This window comes from Astyanax mexicanus, chromosome 11, assembly GCF_023375975.1.
Source record: "Astyanax mexicanus isolate ESR-SI-001 chromosome 11, AstMex3_surface, whole genome shotgun sequence".
Lineage (NCBI taxonomy): Eukaryota > Metazoa > Chordata > Actinopteri > Characiformes > Acestrorhamphidae > Astyanax > Astyanax mexicanus.
The window spans coordinates 49977887-49995922 of record NC_064418.1 but is presented as its reverse complement, the minus strand read 5'-3'; the positions used below and the strand labels follow the sequence as shown (position 1 = coordinate 49995922).

The 18036-nt window shown below is 39.0% G+C and overlaps 1 protein-coding gene across 2 annotated transcripts in view; it reads right to left on the bottom strand.

Annotated features, from left to right (window-relative positions):
* Nucleotides 1-18036, bottom strand: part of pde1a (phosphodiesterase 1A, calmodulin-dependent) — a 146237-nt gene that overhangs the window by 83354 nt on the left and 44847 nt on the right. Inside the window, exon 1 of one of the 2 annotated variants that reach the window (XM_049484845.1) lies at nucleotides 4884-5294. The exons of the other annotated variant lie outside the window; for it this stretch is intronic. Within the exon in view, the coding sequence (XP_049340802.1) occupies nucleotides 4884-4993 (110 nt within the window). The 5' untranslated portion in view covers nucleotides 4994-5294. Of the gene's footprint in view, nucleotides 1-4883; nucleotides 5295-18036 lie in introns of those variants that run through there. 2 annotated transcript variants of the gene reach the window in all.

The window sequence follows — 18036 nt, the reverse complement described above, 5'->3', positions numbered from 1 at the left end:
CACTCAATCTCTGCACGGATATCGCAGTGTCTCTCTGACATATCCTCATGGATGAAGGAGCATCACCTTCAATTAAATCTCTCAAAGACTGAACTTCTGGTTATACCAGCAAAACCATCTTTTCAACACAACCTCTCTATAAGTATCGACTCTCTCTCTCTCTCACCGACAAAGGTTGCTAGGAACCTGGGTGTTATGGTTGATGACCAGCTCTCCTTCACGCACCATGTGGCCTCAGTTGCTCGGTCCTGCCGCTTTGCGCTCTATAACATCCAAAAAATTAGACCGTTCCTGACGCAACAGGCCACCCAACTCCTGGTGCAAGCGGTCGTCATCTCACGCCTCGACTACTGCAATGCCCTGCTAACTGGCCTCCCGTCCTGTGTAGTAAAACCACTCCAGATGATCCAGAACGCAGCAGCACGTCTGGTCTTCAACCAGCCAAAACGGGCACATGTCACCCCGCTGCTCATTGAGCTCCACTGGCTACCAGTTGATGCTCGCATCAAATTCAAAGCTCTTACAATCGCCTACAAGGTGATGACAGAACAGGCTCCTTCCTACCTGCACTCGCTCCTGAAGGCTTACGCTACCTCCCGGCCGCTGCGCTCCTCCAGTGAACGTCGCCTCGCTTTGCCAAACATTCACACAAAGCAATCCAGACTGTTCTCATACAGAGTTCCCCAATGGTGGAACAAACTACCTTCCACTACCAGATCAGGAGAATCTCTCACTATCTTTAATAAACTCCTGAAGACAGAGCTCTTCAAAGAGCACTTAATCTCCTAACACCTCTAACTAACTACCTTCTACTACCAGATCAGGAGAATCTCTCGCTATCTTTAATAAACTCCTGAAGACAGAGCTCTTCAAAGAGCACTTACTCTCCTAACACCTCTAACTAACTACCTTCCACTACCAGATCAGGAGAATCTCTCACTATCTTTAATAAACTCCTGAAGACAGAGCTCTTCAAAGAGCACTTAATCTCCTAACACCTCTAACTAACTACCTTCTACTACCAGATCAGGAGAATCTCTCGCTATCTTTAATAAACTCCTGAAGACAGAGCTCTTCAAAGAGCACTTACTCTCCTAACACCTCTAACTAACTACCTTCTACTACCAGATCAGGAGAATCTCTCACTATCTTTAATAAACTCCTGAAGACAGAGCTCTTCAAAGAGCACTTAATCTCCTAACACCTCTAACTAACTACCTTCCACTACCAGATCAGGAGAATCTCTCACTATCTTTAATAAACTCCTGAAGACAGAGCTCTTCAAAGAGCACTTACTCTCCTAACACCTCTAACTAACTACCTTCTACTACCAGATCAGGAGAATCTCTCGCTATCTTTAATAAACTCCTGAAGACAGAGCTCTTCAAAGAGCACTTACTCTCCTAACACCTCTAACACACTAACTACTTCTAACCTCATTTCCTTCTTCCTCTCCTTCACTCCTCTATCCTATTATTCCCCTTTGTCCTCCTTTTATCCCTATCCAAAGATGTTTTTCCTTTAAACTTATTTTACATTGTACTTGACTATTGTAAGTCGCTTTGGACAAAAGCGTCTGCCAAATGTAATGTAATGTAATGTAATGTAATGTAATAATTCACCTGCACCCACTATTATCAGCCCTCACTACAACTCCCATAATTCACCTGCACCCACTATTATCAGTTCAGATTATCAGTTCAAAACTGATCATCTGAACAAGAGGAGCTACTTTGAAGAATGTAAAATATAAAAAATTATTTTGTTTTGTTTAACTAAAAATTCTTTGTAAAAATGTCTATTTGTTTTGTATTCATGTGAACCCCAAGTAATATAATACAGGAAGATGATACATCCAAGGGCAGCTGTTACTTGTGGGGAAATTAAATGGAAACTAAATTAATCAATTAACCAATAATCCAATAAACTACACAACACACTTCCAGTCACCTGCCACTCAGAGCACAGAGTAAACTCCCCAGAGTCTCTGTTTCTACAAACTAAAGAGAGTCAAACTGTGCTGTTTCCAGGACTGCAGAAAATACCAGCAACCAGTAAACATTCCTATCAATAATCAATAATCAATAATATTCCCAAGTCCCCCAATTTCTGTTACTTACAGTAATTCACTAACATTCCATAACTTCCATTGACATTTCAAAAGACACGGGAAACCAGTATATAAATGATAAAGTGTTACCTCAGAGGAATTATTGGGAATGGCTACACCTGTTTAAGTTGGGAGGTGTTATCTTGTGAGTGAGGTTGACAGAACAATGGCCAGTGTGCTCATGGCAAGGCAATGTAAATAATAGTTTTCTATTATTTAAAAATGTTCTCTACTGTAAATTAATTCTAAAATCATCCAAACTATAAAGAAAAATACTTATTTTACATTCTTCAGAGTATCTCCTCTTGTTTAGATGATCAGTTTTGAACATCTCTGCTGGATTTTCTCAGTCAGTTTTATGAGGTAGAGTCACCTGGAATTCAGGCTTTCAGTTAACAGCTGTGCTGAACTCATCAAGAGTTAATTACTTGAATTTCTTGTCTCTTAATAAAGTGTTTGAGAGCATCAGTTAAAGTAAAGTAGTGAAGAAGAAATGAAGGTCAGGCAATCAGAAAAGAAGAATTTAAAGAACTTTGAAAGTTTCCTCAACTGCAGTCACTGCAAAGACCATCAAAAACGTTGTTATAATGATGAAACTGGCACTCATCAGGACCGCCCCAGGAAAGGATAGAAGAGCGAGAGTTTCCTCTGTTGTACAGGATGAGTTCATCAGAGTTTCCAGCCTCAGAAACAGCATGTTAACAAACAGCTCCCCAGATAAGAGCATCTAAATACTTCTTCACAGAGTATTTAGGTTTATTTAACACTGTTTTTAAGTTACTACATGATTTATTATGTGTTCCTTCATAATCTGATAGATCACTTCACCATTCATTTACTATGTAGGATAAAAATAAACAAATAAAAATATTAAAGAAGAAAGTGTGTCCAAAAGTATATACTCCTATTCCTTCCATTAATTTACTATTATTTATATTCCATATAAATAAACCAACATTCCAAAAACTTATCTTGCATTCCTGTTCACTTCACTTTAACATAAACTCCACTCGTCATTCCACTGATTCACACTCTGATCCCTCCCACTGCATTCCTGTTTCCCTCTGGTATATATTGCAACGGTAAATATTGCTTTTTCCTCCAGTAAATTGCATTATAATTGCCTACCAGTTGATTGCATGGCCAAAACTTCCATAATATTCCCATTCTTCCCGTTAACTTACAGGATAATTCCATGTTACAAACATTCCAGTAAGTTATCTTCCATTCCCATTCAATTCAGTGACATACACTCTTTCCAATCCATTGACTTATTGAATGTAAATGGTGTATATTCATACTGCATCCAGTAAATTACATCCCATTCACATCCAGTACATTCCAATGCTCTCTATTAACTACGTCAATAGCTACGTTATTATACATATAAGTACAGTTATTAACCCCCAGTGTGGGGCAGTAAACCCCCCAAGAGTGTAGGAGATTTACGGTTAGTTTATAGTAAATTAGCATTAGTTCTATATCTTGTCTCTATCAGTGTTCTGATAGAGGCTGCTAGAGTAGTTAAACAAGCTGTGTCTCATTCTTAAATTCTGAAATTCTGAAATCTCACTCACATTTAGTGAACAAGTTAACCTTAGAATTTACCATTCCATCTTAAATTTCACCCTAAATTCCAACAAAACAAGCCATAGTTTTAGTCAAGCTAATACAAAAGAATTTCTTATTAGTAATCACTTCCATTCAATTCCTAATCCCTGCATTAATTTACGCTCATGACTCTCATCATTCCGGTGACTTACACTCCAATACATCCCACAGTATTCCCAGTATTCCCCTGGTGAGCAATTTACAACAGAAGTCCTTACATGTATTCACTTTCATTCAATTCCTATTCCTAACTTGCAACACAATTTTATGTCAGTAACTCAATAACTCAAATCTTTCATTCCTATTCACTTCAGTAACGTACACACACAACTCTCGTCCTTCCAGTGAATTACACTCTAACACATCCCACAGTATTCCCGGTATTCCCCCTGATAGCTTATAATTCATATTACTTTCAGTACATTACATTAGAATTCCTTAATAGTAATCCATGGCATTCAATTCCTAATCCCTGCATTAACTTATGCTAATGACTCTCATCATTCTGGTGACTTACACTCCAATACATCCCACAGTATTCCCAGTATTCCCTCTGATAACCTAGAATTCCTACTGCCTCTAGTATATTTCATTAAAATTCCTTATTAGTTATCACTTCCATTCAATTCATATTACCTGCATTAACTTACGCTTATGGCTCTCATCATTCCAGACATCCAAATGCATCCCACGGTATTCCCAGTAATCCCCTGGTAAGCAATTAACAATAGAATTCCTAACTACTGTAGTCATAACTTTTAATAATAACTCTAATCTTCTATACCCATTCACTACAGTAATGTACGCACATGACTCTCATCATTCCGGTGACTAACACTCCAATACATCCCACAGTATTCCCAGTATTCCCTCGGATAACTTATAATGTCTATTACCTGTAGCAATTTATAGTAGAATTCCTTATTAGTAATTACTTTCATTCAATTCCTATTCCCTGCGTTAACTTACAACACCATATAAGTAACAAACAAACAAACATTCCAACAGCTCATCCAATATCCTCCATTCCCGTTCACTTCAGTAATGTACGCACATGACTCTCATCATTCCGGTGACTTACACTCCAACACATCTCACAGTATTCCCAGTATTCCCAGTGCTGCTCAGTAAACAGATGAACAGGATCAGTAGAGAAACTCACATTCCCTTCAGCCGGATCCACATTCTCTCGGTCTGCTCGTTCCTGCCGTACTTCATGGAATTATTCTCCAGCCCGTCTGTATCGTTCACCAGAGAATCCATGGCTTCCATCACCGCGTGTGTGTGTGTGTGTGTGTGTGTGTGTTTTCCTATGCTGTAAGGGAGTCTGCAGGTAGCGGGTGGAGCATGTGTGTGTGCTGGAGCTCCGTCCAGAGCTTCTGCCGCTCTCCCAGTCCGCACAGCATCGGGCGGCTAGTGTGTGGGTGTGTGTGCGCGCGTGTGACCATGTGTACGCTGCCACGGTGTGTGTGTGTGAGAGCGAGAGAGCGCGAGAAAGCGCAGAGCGAAGATTCACAGCCCGAAGCACTGAGCACACACACACACACACACACACAATACTGCTCTCCTGCGTACAATACGGAAACACTCGCGCACCCTCTCTCACTCTCTCACTCTACCTCTCTCTCTCATTCTATCTCTCTCTCTAACACACTTTCTTGTTATATCTCTCATTCTACCTCTCTCTCGTTCTATCTCTCTCTCTCTCTCCCACTCTCACTCTATCTCACTCTACCTCTCGCTCTCTTCCACTCTCATTTACCTCACACTGTCACTCTACCTCACTCTACCTCTCTCTCTCATTCTCTCTCTCTCTACTTCTCTCACTCTCTCTCTCTCTCTCTCTCTCACACTCTCACTCTACCTCACTCTACCTCTCTCTCTCATTCTCTCTCTCACTCTAACACACTTTCTTGTTCTATCTCTCATTCTACCTCTCTCTCTCTTACACTCTCACTCTACCTCTCTCTCATTGTCTCTCACTCTACCTCACTCTGCCTCTCTCTCTCATTCTATCTCTCTCTCTAACACACTTTCTTGTTCTATCTCTCATTCTACCTCTCTCTCGTTCTATCTCTCACTCTACCTCTCTCTCCCTCACTTATTCTACCGCACTCGACCTGACTCTCCCTCTACCTCACTCATTCTACCTCATTCTACTTCACTCTACCTCTCCATCTCTCTCTCTCACTCTTATTTAACCTCACTCATTCTACCTCTCTCTCTCTCTCTCTCTCACACACTCTCACTCTCACTCTACCTCCCCCTCCTCTCTCAGTCTACCTCACTTTCTTTCTCTTCTCACACTTATCCTACCTCACTCTCTAAATCTTGTGATATAATAAATATCACAGGATCACAGTATCATGAGATCGTCTCCTGATGGAGCTTCATCCAATACTTTATTTTGTCTGTTTTTATTCTCTCTTTCTCCTATTAAAATGCTCTGATTACTTCATATCTCTGTCACTTGCTGTGTGTGTGTGTGTGTGTGTGTGTGTTTGGTTTCTCGTGCCAGCGTCCGGCTTTAAACAGCAAAGAGAGCAATGTTGTAATTTTCCAAGAATATTTTTTAAAATATTGTTAATGCTTTATAATGCTGCTTATAAATGCTGTTATAGATACTGATATTAATGCTCTATTAATATTGTTATAGTGAAGGTTTTATCTTGACAGAGAGATAGACAGAGACAGAGCAAGGGAGGTAGAGCGAGAGATAGATAGAGAGAGAGAAATAAAGAGAGAGAAAGAGAGAGAAGGAGGGAGGGAGACACTTGTTTCCTCGTTGACATCGTCATCATCATCATCATCCCATGTGGAGAAAGTGCAGAAGGCCAGATGCACCTGCTGCTCAGCTTCTCTCTCTCTCACACACACACACACACATACACACACACACACTCACGCACACAGCCTTAAACAGCTGCTAATGCCCTTACGACAGTCAGGAAAAAATGTGCTGCTGTTGTTTTGCAGCCCTCATGGTGAGTGTGCATGTATTCGTATGTGTGTGTGTGTGTGTGTGTGTGTGTGTGTGTGTGTGTGTGTGTGTGTGTGTGTGTGTGTGTGTGTGTGGCAGCTGGATGAAACGCTGTAATGAAATTAAAGCCGCAGAATCCCAGGCTCTTCAGCTCCACGGCTGGAAGCTTCTTACACACACCCCCCACATACATATAAACACACACACACACACACACACACTCACACACACACACACACACACACACCATTCCAGTGCAGCTGCTGTGCACATGAAAATTTCATGATTGTTGGTTAATTAGAGGAGGATGAACCAGTGTAGGAAAACGTTAAAGCAAATAATAATAAACACTTAATACTCATAATACATACCAAACATATTCTCATATTCATATAACATTATCTGAACAAAAGTCATGGGATATGACAACATTTCCTGTCCAATGGCACATGGCATATTAGTGTACCCCTGCTAAAGAATGCATTACTTAGCTGCTAAGTTAAGCTAAGTTGCACCAATGATGGAGCTCCATTCAACACTTTTGAATGGGATGAGTTAGAGATGAGTTAGGGATACGATATCATCAAGATTGCCCATGATAATGATATTACAATACTGTGATTCTAAACACTTGATATTTCATAAAACATTTCTTTACAATACTGAAGAGGATAAAAGTAATCAAAATACCAAGTATACTAAGTAATCAAATACCAGTAACTATGTATTTATTAGTGTTTAATTTTCACACAATTTAACAACCAATAGAAACGCACATACACTCGTTAGTCCTGTCATTCAGAGGAAGAGGAGGAGCTGCGATGAAGAGGAAACGTCTCACTTAGCTTCACACACACATACACACACACACACACACATACACACACACACATACACACACAATACAAGGTTAATAGAGGCATAAATTAAGACTATTTGTTTCTTCTGTAAAGATTCCGGCAAAGAGAAAATGAGAGAGAGAGAGACATGTAGAGAGAAAAAAGGACAGAAAGAAAGGTAGAGAGAGTGGAAGAGAGATGTAGAGAGAGATGGAGAAGTAGACAAAGAGAGAGATAGGGAGAGGAAGAAAGAGAGAGAGAAAGAGAGATGTAGTGAGATGTAAAAAGATAGAGATAAAGAATGAGATAGAAAGAGAGAGAGAGAGGGGTGTGTGTAAGCAAAACATTCAGATTCACTTTACTGCTCTAAAACGGTGATTGACGAGCGAGGTTTCTATGGCAACGCATGCAGCGCCTGCAACCACACACGCCTTCTCACAACAGACTGATTACTGCTGTAGAAGAATGGAGAGAGAAAGAGAGAGAGAGAGAGAGATAGAGAGAGTCTATGAGGAGTAAAGATGAGCAGAGTATCTCCAGTTTGTATCTAGTCGGACTTTAGATATTTCTCCCTCTACATCCCATAATATTACTAAACCACTGAAGGAATGGTGAGGAGTTTCAGTGTGTAAAGGTTTCTGGTGAATTGCTATTTTGGCAACAGAAAACACAGGTGCTCAACTGACTGAGTACAACCTAGACAGACATCAAGGTGTACTTTTCCTGTCGTTACGATAGCAAAGACACACAAAAAAGAAGGTTAACCGCTCGCCCATACATGCTAAAATAGAAGGTAAAATAACCTATAAGGGACACCTTTAGTCCATGTAAAACAGAAGAAGTGCGAGTAGATTCTATTAATTCTACACTACAGAAAAGCTCTTAAAAGCACCCAGACAAGCACAAACCCATCAGAAGATTTATGGACGTACTCTAGGAATTAAAGTGTAATTCCAGTTTAAGGGATTAAACTCCTAATGCAGATATTTCATATTAATGTATTTATTCACTGCAGCCTCTTTCTAAACCCATCAGCTTCTGCAGCACAGGTTCCAACTCACCGGTTTCAGATGTGTGCTGATCAAATCTCACAGTTTACTCATCAATCAACTGTGGAGAAGTTTTACACAGACAAAAACATGGCAAATAAATAAAATCTCCCTCACAGCTGGAGAAAGAAACCTTTCAATGCAGTCAGAACTTTACAAACTTACTTTACTGGCATTGCAAATTAAACAACAGTGGGTAAAAACTTTACACACCCCATAACTCTGGTCAATTTTGTGCCCTAGAACTTTACAAAGTCAATGACTGTGACCTTAAACTTTACAAAATCATATATTGGGTTCTAGAACTTAACATTTTACTTATATTTTACATTGCGCATAACTTTACAAATTCTCTTACTATTCCCCACAACTTTACAAAACGTTTTACTAAGGCTCACAACTTTACAGCTGGCTTACTGTAGCCTAAAACTTTACAAACCATCTTACTAAAGCCCACAACTTTACAAATCTCTTATTGTACCCGAAAACTTTACAAACCCCTTAAAGTAGCCCACAACTTTACAAATCCTGTTACTAAAGCCCAAAAATTACAAACTCCTTACTATTACCCACAACTTTACAAACCCCTTACTGTGGCCCAAAACTTTACAAACCCCTTAGTGTAGCCCACAACTTCACTTACCCCCTTACTAAAGCCCAAAACTATACAAACCCTTTTGTTGTGGCATAAAACTTTATAAATCACTTTATTGTAGCCCAGAAATTTACAAACCCCTTACTAAATCCCAGAACCCCAGAATCGTAACCCAAAACTTTACAAAGCCTCATACTATGGCTCACAACTTTAGAAACCCTTCTACAATTGCCCAAAACTTTACAAACCCTCTTACTCTGGCCCAAATCTTGACAAATCCTTATATTGTGCCTTAGAACTACATGTGGCCCAAAACTTAACAAATCAGTTTACTGCATCCTCAAACTTTACACATCTTTTTTGTGGCCTTGAACTTTACAAATCCTCTTACTAAAAGGACCAAAAAACTTTAAAATATATCCAGCTCATTGCAGAATTCACTGTAATTGAATCATCAGTGTCCTTTACTTCACCCTGCAGTGGTTTTAATGTTGTGGCTGGTTGTGGCTGGTTGTGTATTTAAACGTGTTGTTGAGTACTGTAGTGTGATGTGTGCAGTGTATTACTCTGGTGTTGTGAGTACAGTAGAGTACTCTGTGTGGAGTAGATTCTCCTCTGATAAATAAACACAGTAATAAATATATAAATATATATATAAACCGAGTTCAGCTCTGATCTCCAGAGAGAGGCTGAGGCTGAGGCTGAGCTGTGATGCTGGAGCTGCTCTGGTTATTAGCGTGAGGAGAAAGTGCCCCCAAATCTACACAAATCCAAACACACAGCGCAGCGAGATGATCATCATCACTATGGTAATGATCACCTTGGTGATGTTTGACCTTCATAATCCTGCCTCTCAAATCTCCTTTACTCACCGTCACACGATTCTGCAGTTCATTAAAGCCTCAATCAGAAGCTCCGGAGGCTTTAATACAAACTGAGAACTTCACACAACAACAACTAAAACTACAACTACAAAACAACTACAACAACTACAACAACAACAACTACAAAAACAACTACAGCAACAACAACTACAACAACTACAAAAACAACTACAGCAACAACAACTACAACAACTACAACTACAAAAACAACTACAGCAACAACAACTACAACTATAACAACAACAACTACAACTACAACTACAAAAACAACTACAACTACAACAACTACAACTACAACAACTACAAAAACAACTACAGCAACAACAACTGCAACTATAACAACAACAACTACAACTACAACTACAACTACAAAAACAACTACAACTACAACAACTACAACTACAACAACTACAAAAACAACTACAGCAACAACAACTACAACAACTACAACAACAACAACAACAACAACAACAACTAAAACTACAACTATAACAACAACAACTATAACTACAAAAACTACAACTACAAAAACAACTACAACTACAACAACTACAACTACAACAACTACAAAAACAACTACAGCAACTACAACTACAACTACAACAACAACTACAACAACAACAACAACTAAAACTACAACAACTATAACAACTACAACAACTATAACAACTATAACAACAACAACTATAACTACAGAAACAACTACAACAACAACTACAACAACTATAACAACAACAACAACTATAACAACTACAACTACAACAACAACTAAAACTACAACAACAACAACTAAAACTACAACAACAACAACAACTATAACTACAACTACAACTATAACAACTACAACAACAACTAAAACTACAACAACAACTAAAACTACAAAAACTACAACTACAAAAACAACTACTAAAACTACATGTTTAAATATGCACACAAAAAAGAAAGAAGTGTAGAATTGATAATGTGATTAGAAAGATAAGAGAAGACAAGACAAGGCAATATTAGACAAGACAAGATGTAGACTGCTATGCTGCTGCTAAATGTAGACTGAATGTTTAGCATTTATTAAGCTAAACATACTGTGATCTTTAAGCACTGCTCTTAGCGTGGTTCTTAACTTTACAATGCTCTTACTGTAATCTAAAACTTTACACTGCTCTTACTGTAATCTAAAACTTTACACTGCTCTTACTGTAATCTAAAACTTTACACTGCTCTTACTGTAATCTAAAACTTTACACTGCTCTTACTGTAATCTAAAACTTTACACTGCTCTTACTGTAAACTAAAACTTTACACTGCTCTTACTGTAATCTAAAACTTTACACTGCTCTTACTGTAATCTAAAACTTTACACTGCTCTTACTGTAATCTAAAACTTTACACTGCTCTTACTGTGGTCCAGAACTTTATACGTTCACCTTTCACCTCTTACTTTCATCTAGAAGTTAATAAGCCTTCTTACCATGACAAAGAACTTTACAAACCACTCTTACTGTGGCCTAATACTTTACAGATCCTCTTTTTAAGGCTCAGAGCTTCTAACTGTGGCCTTGAACTTGAACAAATTATCTTACTGTGCCCCAGAACTTCACACACTGATCTTACTTTGGTCTAAAACTTTACACATCCCTCTTACTTTCACCCAGAACTTTACAAACCACTCTTACTATGGCCCAATACTTTACAGATCCTCTTACTAAGGCTCTGAAAATTCAGAGCTTCTAACTGTGGCCTTTAACTTAAAAAAAAGTATCTTACTGTGCCCCAGAACTTCAAACATCCCTCTTAATGTGGTCTAGACCTTTACACACTGCTCTTACTTTCATCCAGAACTTTACAGACCTTCCATACTATGGCAAAGAACTTTACAAACCACTCTTACTGTGTCCCAGGACTTTACACACTTCTCTTACTTTCACCCAGACCTTTACAGACCTTCTTACCATGGCAATTAACTTTACAAACCATTCTTCCTGTGGCCCAGAACTAACACCTCCATCTTACTTTAACCCAAAACTTTACAGATCTTCTTACCATGGCAAAGAACTTTACAAGCAACTCTTACTGTGGCCCAATAGTTTACAGATCCTCTTACTAAGGCTTCGAATTTTCAGAGCTTTTAACTGTGGCCTTGAACCATAAAAAATTATCTTACTATGCCCCTGAACTTCACACATCCCTCTTATTGTGGTCTAGAACTTTACACACTGCTCTTACTTTGGTCTAAAACTTTACACATCCCTCTTACTTTCACCCAGACCTTTACAGACCTTCTTACCATGGCAATTAACTTTACAAACCATTCTTCCTGTGGTCCAGAACTTACACCTCCATCTTACGTCCACCCAAAACTTTACAGACTTTATCATGACAAAGAACTTTACAAGCAACTCTTACTGTGGCCCAATAGTTTACAGATCCTCTTACTAAGGCTCAGAGCTTTTTCAGAGCTTCTAACTGTGGCCTTTAACTTTACAAATTATCTTACTGTGGTCCAGAACAAACCTTTACAAACCTCTATTAAGTTTTACATGCTCTTATTATGGCCCAAAAAGTATAAAACCCATGATATGGGTCAAATTTATTGAGATACACACACAGGAGTAGTTGTGTAACACAACGTTGCAGACGTCTCAACTTTTAGCTCACATATTTCAGGTTGTGTACCTGAGCACAGGTAACACTACCCTACTTCATGACCCAGAGATGACCCCTATTTAAACAGCAGACCTGCACCCCCAGGTCCTGAACATCTGATACCACACACACACACACACACACTCGTCCATCGCTGCAGTGTTGTAACAGACAGTGCATTAAAAGTTAAAGCTGTAAAGTGGTTCTGATGGTTCCGGACGGCTGGTGAAAAGCGTGAGTCTGTTTATTCAGAGCAGAATAAGGATGTGATTTGCTGATCTGCTAACGTTAGATTTAATCTGGTTGACGGACGGCGGGTTTGACGTCAGAGCTCAGCCGGACGGGCGGTTGTTACGGCACGGTGGGGGGGTTCTCCTCCAGCTGCCCTTTTAATTGAATTGAGTTTTAAGCAGCAAATAGTCTGACAGTATTTCTACAGAAGCCAGGTGAAAAACGCCTCAGCGACTCTGAACGTCATCCGCCGTGAATCAGAGCGGCTGAATGCTCAAAATCTACATTATAAAAGGACCTTTCTTCTGCAGGAATCTTTAAAAAGTAAAAAATCGTCATCACTGCTGTCGTTTTCTCCGGTGACCCGTTTCAGCACAGCAGGTACTGTAGAACCACATCACCCTCAGGATGATAAAAACACTGCTGATACTTTTTATAGTGCAAAAATAGCCTGTTATTATAAGATAATACGACACTGTGATGTTTTAAATAGTGTTCTGAGTTGAATACAGCTTAACCCAAGCAGTGAAGTAAATACAGGCTCATTAAACAACACAACACAAGAGAGGGGATGCTAAAATATAAGATTTGGTATAATAGGAGATTTAGGTTTACTGAGATTAGGTTTACTGAGGCCAAAGATCATGCTCCCTCTGACAATCAACCATCCAATCAGCCAAATAGATTAGCCAATCAGCCAACCAGTCAAACCATCAACTAGACAACCAACCAAACAGCCATCTATCCAGCCAACCAGTCAATCAGCCAAACCACCACTAGCCATCCAACAAGCCGACCAAACAACCAATCAGTCAATCAGATTAACCACCACTAGCCATCCAACAAGCCGACCAAACAACCAATCAGTCAATCAGACAAACCACCAAACATCCAAACCACCAACCAGCCAATTAGCAAAAACAGAAACCACCAATCAGCCAAACAACCAGCCAACCAATCAGCGAAACCACCAACCAATCAGCCAAACAAACAACCAGCAAATCAGTCAAACAACCAACCAATCAGCCAAACCAGAAAATCTGTCAAACCAGCAACCAGCCAATCAGCCAAACAACCAGCCAGTTAAACCACCAACCAGCCAAACCACCAACCAATCAATCAATCAGCCAAACCACCAACCAGCAAATCCGTCAAACAACCAACCAACCAATCAACCAAACCACCATCTAACCAACAATCCATACCACCAACCAGCCAACCATCAAAACCACCAACCAGCCAAAACAAACCAATTAGCCAAACCATCAATCAGCCAATAAGGCAAACCACCAATCAGCCAATTAGCCAAACCACCAACCAGCCAACCATCCAAACTACTAACCAGTAAATCAGTCAAACCAGCAATCAGCCAAACCATCAACAAGCCAATCAGCCAAACAACCAACCAACAATCCAACCAATCACCCAAACCACGAACCAGCCATTATTTGTTGTATACTGTATAGATTATCATTGACCACATATGATAATCTCAGGAGGTGGCCAAACCACCAACCAGCCAAACCACCAACCAGCCAATCATCCAAATCACCAAACAACCAACCAACCAGCCATTATTTGTTGTATACTGTACAGATTATCATTGACCACATATGATAATCTCAGGAGGTGGCGTGTTATGCCAAACCACCAACCAGCCAAATCACCAAGCAGCCAATCATCCAAATCACCAAACAACCTGTTTTCCTCATGTTATGTTATCATGGTGATAGTATTAGAATATTTATGAGGCAGATTCATCACATATGTCAGGCGGTGTTTATTCTGATGTTATATAGAGTTAATTACAGGTAGAAATACACGGCTGTAGTAAAGGCTGGGCAGCTGCTGGGTGGGTTTGGGGTTTGGGATTCGGAGACGCAGGTTTTAGAGTTTCTGGGCTGAACTCAATTTCACCCCTGAGGGAGCAGGAATTGAGTAAAGCTGCTATTGGCTGGGAATTGGACTGTTTACACAAAACCTGCAGTGTGTGTTATTTATTTAACTATAAATCCTGATCATCGTTCGGATCACAGCTCTTTCGCTGCAGATAGAAACGACTATATAACTTTAAATCCACACCAGATCGAGGAGTGGACAATAAATTCAATACTGATATTTGTCATGATTTAAAATATTTCAAGAACTTTGATATAAAAACACATTTTAAACACATTATCAATACTTACATACCACTCAGAACCTTCTCAAGGGCTGCACTAATCTGGTGACTACAAGTTCATAACTGAAGACCAAATCATACAGTTATAATATAATAATATCAATATAATAAAATATAATATGATTTAATACTTCAAACAGCAGAATGTTCCATATCTAACCACCTGTCTATTAGCAAGAATTACGCCAACAGCTACACGCTAGCTTAACTTTATCCATAATCCATATATAATATCAAACTACAGAACCTACTAATTTAATTAGCTCAGCAACATCCATCTGTTATCAAAGATCAGCGAATAATGCAGCCTGGAAAACAGTTAAAACCTGATCATTTTTAATCATTTTATTTGGGTCACGTTACATTAAACAGAAGATAAAAATACATGAAGATAATAAAAAGTGAGTGTAGGTAGACGGGAAAATGGACAGCAGCAGTGAGTAAGAGTTTCAGTGGTGGAAAAACGAGATAACAGAGCTCATAAACATTTGGTCTGATGTGTTTCTTCAATAATAAAGAAGGTTACGTTGCAGCCACATAGTGTTCCTAATAAATTGGCCAATCTTGGCTCCAGCATTAAAGCAAAATAAAAAAGAATAACCTGACCGTGGCTGAATTACATGTCCTTTTGCTGAAGTGACTTCTTGGCAATGAGCTCATCTGTAGTCGGAACCCTTTCACAGCTCTTGCGATTTTAACAAGAATTAAAGGGAAACTCAATGGGAAGCACTGCTCTGTTACACAAATGCGTGACCTGAACAGCCTAAAGTTAATATCGGACTTGGTCAGAAAATTGGATTTGGACCATTTCTGAAATTAAGAAATATGTTGTGCTTCAAATTGTGGCCAAATGTCGTAAAATTAGTTTAACCCCTAAATAGACCATGATTTTTGTTTTCCTGAAATTATACCACTAAATCTTGAGGATTTGAGGATTGTAGTTGTGATAAAAAATATAAAATGTCAAAAAAATAATGAGTAAAATCATAAAATTGTCTTTCCTAAACTTAATTTAAAAATCAAACAGGTCATGTCCTCCTAACCTTTAGTTTTGTTATGTTTGACTATTTTTTATGTCAAACCTGCAGAATTTGGTTTGATTCCTGTTACTGATCTGAAATTATTAAGTGTCCTGTAGGAGATTTGGAATCCTCAAATGTTCAGAATTTGAATAATTTATTTTACTGCAGAAAAAAGTTTTTGGTAACACCTACACCTGTAGCCTGTATATGGAACAAGGCATTTTAGGGGTTAAAGCTTTTTTTTTTTAGTTTCCAATCATAAAAATGGGATTTCTCAAAGGATCTTGATATGATTTTACACATTTAACACCATTGCGATTTAGTCTTGGCATAAAAAGTCACAAAATCCAATTGAATGCTTTAATGTATGTCAGATATTAATGGTTTAATCCCGATCTGGAGGCTTCTGTAATGGGTTAAAGGAATTGTACAGATGGATCGAGGGTCTAAACATCCTGCTTAACATTCTAGTGTGCAGCCCGGGGGAATTTATCCGCCGTTATCTCAGGGCCTAATATAACCCGACTCGCAATGATACGTCTTTATTCCAGCCCGCTAATGCAGAGGCCAGAGCCTGTCACCATGGATACATCCACACAGCCAGCAATAAGTGAAAAACCAGTGCCGGGAATCTCACCAGAGTGGGGGTGTTCACCGGAACCCGTCTGAGGGTGAAGACCACCGCCCACGAACACCACGCAAAGAACAAACCCATCAGCATGAATCAACAGTGACCAGCACGCTAATGCTAATGCCCAGCATCGCTACGTAAAACCTCAGAACTGCCTGCTTTCCTAGTGAACACTGAACGTTTAACCATTAAACACTGATCCTTAAATACTGAACCCTAAACACTGATCCCTAAATACTGAACCCTAAACACTGATTGATAAACATTGATGCTTAAACATTGATCCCTAAACACTGGACCCTAAACATTGAATCCGAAACACAGAACCCTAAACACTAATCCCTTAACACATTGATACCGAAACACTGAACCCTAAACACTGAACCCTAAATATTGATGCCTAAACACTGAACCCTAAACATTGAATCCGAAACACAGAACTCTAAACACTAATCCCTAAACACATTGATTCCGAAACACTGAACCCTAAACATTAATGCTTTAAATATTGATGTCTAAACACTGATCCGTAAATACTGATGCTTAAACACTGAACACTGAACCCTAAACACTGAACCCTAAACACTGATTCATTAACATTGATGCCTAAACACTGAACCCTAAACACTAATCCCTAAACACATTGATACCGAAACACTGAACCCCAAACATTAATGCTTTAAACATTGATGTATAAACACTGATGCTTAAACACTGATCCCTAAACATTGATACCTGAACATTGATGTATAAACACTGATGCTTAAACACTGATCCCTAAACATTGAAGCTTAAACACCAAAAATCTAAACACTGAAGCTAAAACACTGAACCCTAAACACTGATGCCTAAACACTGATCCCTAAACACTGAACCCTGAACATTGAAGCTTAAACACCAAAAATCTAAACACTGAAGCTAAAACACTGAACCCTAAACACTGATGCCTAAACACTGATCCCTAAACACTGAACCCTAAACACTGAACCCTGAACATCGAAGCTTAAACACAAAAAATCTAAACACTGAACCCTGAACACTGATGCCTAAACACTGATTTATGAACATTGATCCATAAACACTGATCCCTAAACATTGATGCCTAAACACTGAACCCTAAACATCGAAGCTTAAACACAAAAAATCTAAACACTGAACCCTGATGCCTAAACACTGATTTATGAACATTGATCCATAAACACTGATCCCTAAACATTGATACCTAAACATTGATGTATAAACACTGATCCTTAAACACTGAT